General features: G+C 51.9%; 1 protein-coding gene across 1 annotated transcript in view; it reads left to right on the top strand.

Annotated features, from left to right (window-relative positions):
* Positions 1–7,894, top strand: part of LOC144241224 (RH-like protein) — a 37,166-nt gene that overhangs the window by 15,794 nt on the left and 13,478 nt on the right. Inside the window, exons 4-7 of the mRNA XM_077775737.1 lie at positions 1,425–1,572; positions 2,252–2,421; positions 4,104–4,241; positions 6,433–6,566. Of these exons, the coding sequence (XP_077631863.1) occupies positions 1,425–1,572; positions 2,252–2,421; positions 4,104–4,241; positions 6,433–6,566 (590 nt within the window). The remainder of the gene's footprint in view (positions 1–1,424; positions 1,573–2,251; positions 2,422–4,103; positions 4,242–6,432; positions 6,567–7,894) is intronic.

Below are 7,894 nucleotides of genomic sequence, written 5' to 3' on the forward strand. Positions count from 1 at the left end.
TCATGTGTGAGTGTGTCCTTACGATTCACTCATTCATTTCACAAATGCTTATTCCATGATTATTATGTACCCTGCGTCTTTTAGGCAGTGGGAAAATGCAACTGTTGTGGACCTTCCATTCCAGAGGGAAAAATTGCCAATAAGCCATCAAATAGGCAAAAACGGGATAGCATGTTAGATAGAGTTAAGTATTGCAGAGAAAAAATAAAATGGGAAAGGAGATATGAAGAGTTGAGAGAGGGATAAAATGTTAAGGTGGCCGGGGAAGGTTGCCCTGAGTAAATAATTTTTGAGTAGAGATGTGAAGGCAGCAAGGGTACAAGCTGGGTGGGCATCTGAGTATAAGGGCAGGTCAAGGGCAGGGTGGTGGGAGTGGTCTGCCTCTTCCAGGAGTATTTTATCCCCAGGAGTATGTTTAGAATTGTTGGCACCTGGTGATATTAAGTGGACAAACTTTTAATCACCTTTATTATTGTTTTTAAATTCTCTCCAGACAATGCATCCCTTACTGCCTGCACCGGGGGTGGCTCACTCCTTCCACCTTGCATTCCAGGCATTGGAAAAGCCAGTGTGAAGTGGGACTGACGTAGGAGCATATCTGTGGGTTTGAGGAAGAGCGAGGAGAGTGTGTCAGGAGTGGAGGAGGAGGTGAAGTCGCAGAGGTTAGGGGGAGAGCAGCCATGCAGGGTGCTACAGGTCATAGCAAGAACGTGAACTTGGACACTGAGCGAGACAGGAACCACTGGAAGATTCTGAACAGAGATGGCCGTGCACTGACTTAGATGTTCACGAGGTCACTCTGGCTGTCATGTGGAGAGGAGTCAGTAGGGGGACAAGGGAGGAAATGGGGAGACCAGTTAGAAGATGATTGCAATAATTTGGGGCAGTGGTGATGGTGGGGCTTAAATCAAGGCGGGGTCAGTGAGGCATGGTGGTAAAAACTGCCCATTCTGAACATTTTTTGAAGGCAGTTGACAGGAATTACGAGTGGTCCGCTAAGTGAGTTATTAAGGATGACTAACTGATATTCATAAAGCACAGTTAGCACATGTCTAGAATTTACCAAAGATTTTTAGTTCAGTGTTATAAAAAGTCTGGCTGCTTCATGATGCATAGTTTATATCACTCATCTCTCCATAAATTCTGCCAAAACGTAGGAAGCGGTGGGGGTGCATGTCCACGTGGCTTTCTGCTGACCTAAGTGGATCCCAGCCCAAAGCATGTAAGAGCTCCAGTTAAGGCCAACCAGCAACTTCCCTAGAATAAGTACATGGTGACTCCCAGGTCTCCTCTGAAAGGGGAACCGCTGGGCTGGGTAAGCGCCAAACGCCAGTCTCGTCACACCTCTAAGGTGAAGCTCAGAACCATCTCCCAGGGGTTGGCCCGTGGGTGGAGGCTGTGGGCACTCACTGCCTTTGTTGCAGAAGGACAACCACGTAAACATGATGCACATCCATGTGTTTGCGGCCTACTTTGGGCTGATGGTGGCCTGGAGCTTCCGGAGGCCTCTGCGTGAGACAATGATGCAGAAAGATCAGACAGCAAAGAGCTCCAGTTTGTTTGGCATGCTGGGTAAGGATAAGGTGGAGTGTGGGGGGCGGGGGGGGTCTCACTCCTGGAGTGAGTGAGAGGTTCCCAGACGGCTCTGGGGAAACATCTCTCTCTCCTTTACCAACCCGCCCACAGGGTGCTTGGAGCCCCTCTGCAATGACTCACTTCCCTGAGATGGATTCACAATCCCTTCTAGGGCAATGCTCTTCATTACTATCCAAAGGAGAGGGAAGACTCGTGTACTTGAGTTGAAATCAAGAAATCAATCCTTTTGTCTTCAAGTTAGGGGAGGGAACTGGATTAGTGGAGAAAGCGGAGGCCAGCGGTGGAGAGAGCGGACAGAGAGGGGAAGAGAATGGGAATACTGGTGTCTTGCAAAGGTGCCGTGGAAATGCTGAACCCCGACTCCTGGGAGAGGCTGAGAGGAAATCAGGCAGCGGGCTGGCCAGCAGGTGACCCAGCAGCTGGCTGTGAGGCCTGGGGGTTGGCGATTTCAACTCTCTGGGCCTTAGTTATTTGGCCTGTAAGGTATGTTAGTCGGGCCCTATCAACTTGAGAATTCAGAGAAGACAGGACTTGCCCGAAGTCACATAGCTAGAAAGTGACCAGGCTGAGACTTGCCTGCTCCAGGAAGCCCCCACAGCCTCAGGCTTTGAAGTAGGAGTGCTGGTTCTGGGCAATGACCCTTTCTGGCCCCCAGGAACCCTCTTCTTGTGGATATTCTGGCCACATTTCAACTCTGCTCTGCTGCTGGACTCTCCAAAAGAAAGGAAGAATGCCATGTTCAACACCTACTATGCTCTTGCGGTCAGCGCGGTGACAGCCATCTCGGTGTCGTCCTTGTTTCACCCCCAAGGGAAGATCAACATGGTGAGGAGGGGGCTGCCCCTTGGGCAGCACTTGGGTCTTGTAGGCCAGACACGTCTTCACGCCTCCCGTTTTAGAGCCAGCCCCCCAGGGTGGGAAAGACTGTGCCGAGTAACGCGGGTCTTCAGTAACGCGGGTCTCCAGTGTCACGGAGCCCCGGGAAGGGCACTGGCTTATCAAAATGGGAACTACAATGTAGAGACTGTGAAATGATCAAAGGCTCTCTGAGGGGAGTGATTAAACCTATCAGTGTTGACATCAAACAGACGTAAGTGTGAAGCCTGTTTCTGCTCTTACTGAAGCCAGCCCCCCGTGAGGAAGAGTCACCAGAGAAGAGCTAGAGTAGAAGCAGTCAGCCTCTCCCCTTCCTCTGAGAAATTCCAAGAATAGAATGAATAGAATAAGAGGTAAAAAACTCTACGGTGTGACCGTGGTCAAGCCACTTAAACATTTGGAGCCACACTGGCTCATGTGTAAAGAAGGAATTACCAGAGAGTGCTCGTCAAATGCTCCATGGCAGACATCACCGGCTATTACCAATGTAGCCAGAGAGTCTGTGTGTGTGAGTTTTGGGGGAAGAGACAGGTGAAAGGGTAGAGCTAAAGACAAAAAACAATTTCCCATGAAGATCAGGTATTGGGCCCAGTCAGCCAGAGGTTGTGGGGAAAAGTCTAGAGAGACAGCAAGGCCTAGAGTGGAATGTGGCCATGCATGACAAGTTAAACACTAAGGGGAGTGAGTAGCTTTCTGGGGGAGCTCCACAGTGACGGGGAGCCTAGGATCAGACAAGGTGGGGACATCCAGGGAGGTGAGTGTGGCCAGAGGGTCAGAGAAGCCAGAAGCCGGCCCCAGGGCCCAGAGCTCCAAGGCCTGGTTGAGTCGAGGGGAACAGAGGGAAGTAACAAGAACCCTGGGTTCTAGAGGAACAAAGGACACAGCAGAAATGTGACCCAGGGACAAGGACTAGCTTTTTTTTTTATTTTAAGTTTATTTGAGAGAGAGAGAGAGTGTGCATGCATGGGGGACAGAGGGAGAGAGAGAATCCCAAGCAGGCTCTGCACCAGCAGCATGGAGCCCAACATGGGGTTCATACCCATGAACTAGGTCATGACCTGAGCTGAAATCAAGAGTCAGATGCTTAACTGACTGAGCCACCCAGGTGCCCCGCAAGGGTAGCTTACTAAGCTAGGTCCGGCAGTATGCGGTGGCACTAAGCAGCCAATAATAATGATAAAAGGAGTAAAAGCAATAATGTGGCTTTTGTTTCTTGAGCCTTTACTCACGGTCCATGCCAGGCCCTGGGCTCAGAGTTTTACACGTGGTAACTTCTTTAATCTTACAGAAACCGTGTTAAGTCCGTACTGTCAAAACTCCATTTCTTCTGGTGGAAAAGCTGGAGCTTGAGCGGTTAGGTGCCCAAGGACCCAGCACTAACAAGTCGGGGGGTGACTAGGATGCACTTTCAAGTTCAGTGCCTCTCGGTCAGGTTGACTGTTCCCTGAGCCAGAGAAGTGGAGTTAGACAAGACCACTGATGAAGGTCACGCAGTCTCAATGGAGAGGAGGGGATGTGAAGCAGGGAAGACAGTGCGGTGTTGCTTGCTATCCGCTTAACCAAGTAACTCCGGGCAAGATGCTGCCCTTTCTGTGCCTCACTTCACTCGCCCACAAGCTGTTTCTTTGCAGAATCATATCCACAACGCGGTACTGGCCGGAGGTGTGGCTGTGGGTGCCTCGTGTTACCTGATCAGCTCCCCTTGGCTTGCCATGGTGCTGGGCCTTGTGGCTGGAATCATCTCCACCGGAGGAGCCCTGTGCCTCCCGGTAAGAGCTGGGCAACTAACACCCTGAGTTGGCTTCGGCCAGCGGGGCCCTGGGAGCGTGGTGGGCCGGCATGTGGCGCCACGGGCTGCATTAGGCAGGCACTGGCACCTCCTCAAGCCGCTTCAGAGCTTGGGTGAGAGACCCACCAGATTGGATGGTGCATTTGTCAGGATCTGGGGGGCAACTAACAGAATCTACTCAAGTTTGCTCAGGCGTGGGGGGGGACTATTATAATATGCTGCTGGGAACCCAAGAATGGCTGTCACCAGGGACGGGGGTGTTGTGAGGGGCCCAAGAGGGCCCCACCCTTCTTCTTTCTTTGCTCCTCCTGAATATCTGCTCTGTCCTCACTCTAGACTTGCTTCTGCCTCTCCTCCTACTCCACGTGGTGGAGATGTAGTCTTCGGGAAAGCAGCCGGGTGGAATCTCTTGGCCCTGTTCCCAAGTGTTTTGGGGAAGGGACTGGTTGGTGTAGCTTGGACAGTGTGCTTATCTTGGGCTGGGGGTGAGCCTTTACCCCAGTAAAGGTTGGGAGTGTGGGGGCTGGAGCATAACATACATATGTGGCCACTGCCCATGAGCCACATGAATGGGGGGGGCAGCAGCCAGAAGAGAGGTGCTGGGCCAATCTGGGCCATGTCCACTTCTGATTGTTCAGTTCGTCTTCTAAGTGGATGGACTTTTCTTCCTTCCGTGCTGAGCAGGTACTAACAATGCCAGAACACCCCGTAATAGCCGCTTGGTTCTAATAACACGTCTAAGAGAAATATTTAGGAGCAACAACCCTTCATGGGTTTGAAGGCTTCATAGAAGAAAAAGGAGTAGACTTTCAGGAAACTGAATTTGGATGAACAGTGGATATTCAGGGAGGCTGAATCCAAGATGAATTTCAATCCAAGATGGCAGGGATGTACCGACCATTTGATCTGACCAGCTCCGGGGAATCTGCTCCTCATCTTTGGAACTGGAATAAATGTGTTTTAGCTCTTCTGCGTCGAGGCCCAATCATGAGAGGAGGGGTGCACAGCCGAACACTGCAGAACAGGGTCTTGTCAGGTTGGGCGGCCATTGCATCCTCTGTGCCTGTTTCCTTGACTCTGTCACTGGGGGAATGATTCAGAGATGATTCACTCATTCCTTCCTTCCTTCCTGTGTTGTTTGGTTGGTTGGATGGTTTATTCATTCAGCATATACGCTTTGACACTGATCCTGCTTCCCGGGCTGTAGGGTAGTGAGGGAAATTGGCAAATGAACACAGCACCATGGGGCCGCTGCTGTGGACGCCCGTCTAAGCCAGGCTGAGCTGGATCAGGAAATGCCTCCTGCAGCGGAGGGAGTCTCAGCCACGTGTGGACAAATGACTCGTGTCAGCCAGGCAAAGGAAAGGGCAATGCATTCCAGACAGAAGGCCCATTGTGCTCAAAGGCTCCATGGTGAGAGGAGACACCAAACCATTGGGCTCAGTGGGGACCACGCTCTCGAGAAAGGGGAGATGCCTGGGTGTAGCCCCTGGGCAGTCTGAGGAGCCTGGGGTTTTATTCTGAAGGCCAAGGGGATCCTAAGGAGGGAACTAGCCTGTTGCAATTTGCATTTGTTTCCACGTTTGTTGATTCATGGTGCTCTGGAAGCTTGATTCACGGTGCTCTGGAAGCTGGAGGGGAAGGAGTGCTGAGGCTAAGTCAGGAGGGGTGGGCCGATTCCTTTCTTCTCATTAGCCCTGTGTCTTTGGGAGGACAGTTAAGTTTGGGCTAGACCAGTGGGTCTCAGTCACCTTCCAGGGACACCTGACAGTATGTGCGGACAGTTTTTGGTTGACATGCTGTGCCGGGATGCTCGTGGCATCTAGGGAGGAGAGCCCAGGGGTGCTGCTACGCGCCACAACACGCAGGACACACTTTTCACTACACAGAATTATCAGGCCTGCGCCAGACCCTTGCTTCTCAGAGGCTGATCAGTGGGCCCGTAGCACTGACATCACGCGCAACTTTGTTAGAAATCCAGGCTCACCGGACCTGCCTCTTTAGTCTTGACGGTCTTCCCATGTGAGGCCTGGGCACATGCAGGTCCGAGAAGTGCTTCTGTAGGGCCTAGACACCCCTTTGGGTGGCCCTGGAGGCCAAGGATCTGTGGAAAACCCAGGTAGAGAGTCCCAGTCTCGCACGTGCATCTGCTGACGTGACGTTTGTTCTAGATGTGTTTTAACCATATGCTGGAGATCCATGACACCGGCGGCGTGTACTACACCTTCGGCTTGCCGGGCCTCCTGGGAGAGATCGCCCACATTGTGCTGACAACGAGTCAAGACGACTGGACCAAGAGTGCCATGTAAGTCACTTGGCTTATCGCCCCCACCCAGCTCAGGAGGAAATGAGCCCTTCACCGAGGCACACACACTGAGAGCCAGGCCCTCGGCGCACTTTAGCAAATACTAGTGGGCAGACTGGTTCATAAATCCCGCAGAGCCTGTACCTCTTCAGGCCATGTCTTCTTTCCAGAATGGACAGCTTCGGGGCATGGCAAAGGCAGTGGGTTGTCAGGCTCCCCCAGGTGACCTGACAGAGCAGGACAATCAGGCCCACGCCAGCTGAGTCTGTTTTACAACCGCTGGGGCTTTGGGTCACGGTGAAGAATATTCCATAGAGTCAGCCTTGTCTTTTTTTTTTTTTTTAATTTTTTTTTAGGTTTATTCATTTTTCAGAGACAGAGGCAGAGTGTGATAGGGGGAAGGGCAGAGAGAGGGAGACACAGAATCTGGAGCAGGCTCCAGGCTCTGAGCTGTCAGCACAGAGCCTGATGCGGGGCTCGAACCCACAAACTGCGAGATCATGACCTGAGCCAAAGTTGGACGCTTAACCGACTGAGCCACCCAGGTGCCGCAGAATTTAATACTTTCACGTAAGAAAATACTAAGCACAACCCATCCCTGAGGCCCAGAGAGAGAAGGAGCTTGGCCAAGGTCTCACTGTGAGGCAGGAACGTGGGGCTCTGGACTAGGCTCACATCCTGTGTCCTCCAGACAATGGTTGGCAGCAACTGGTTTGACCCGAGCCCTGGCCATCACCTCCCAGAGCCTGTGTGAGTATCTCCCAGGCGTGGCTCACATGAAACGAAAGCGTGACTTGAGCATGATACGGGGATAGATTTTTCCAGATGAACTGATATAGGGATCGCAGTAATAATACTGATAACAATCACCTCTGTTGACTGGCACTTGCTATGCTAAAGTCATCGTATGCATCATCTCATTACTATCACATTCTAAGAAATGACACATGTGGGGTAGTGATCTGCCCCGAGTCACTTGGCTGGAACCTGTCTGTAAAGCGACAAGCACCTGACTGGGGTGATGAACTCATCATGTTTGGGGGCATCTTGGAGAAATCACGGAGGGCCGGGTCCCTTGTAGCTCTGACCACAGAGATGGCCACAGCCCCAAATTATAGAAATCACACACACAGTATGAGACATCCATCCTAGAAGTGCTTGGGGGTAAGAAGGATGCCATCTCTTGGGACGCCTGGGTGGCTTAGTCGGTTAAGCGTCCGACTTTCGCTTAGGTTATGATCTCATGGTTCATGGGCTCGAGCCCCGCGTTGGGCTCTGTGCTGACTGCCAGCTCAGAGCCTGGAGCCTATTTCGGAGTCTGTGTCTCC

Source organism: Crocuta crocuta, unplaced genomic scaffold (assembly GCF_008692635.1).
Source record: "Crocuta crocuta isolate KB4526 unplaced genomic scaffold, BGI_CrCroc_1.0 scaffold127, whole genome shotgun sequence".
Taxonomy (NCBI): Eukaryota; Metazoa; Chordata; class Mammalia; order Carnivora; family Hyaenidae; genus Crocuta; species Crocuta crocuta.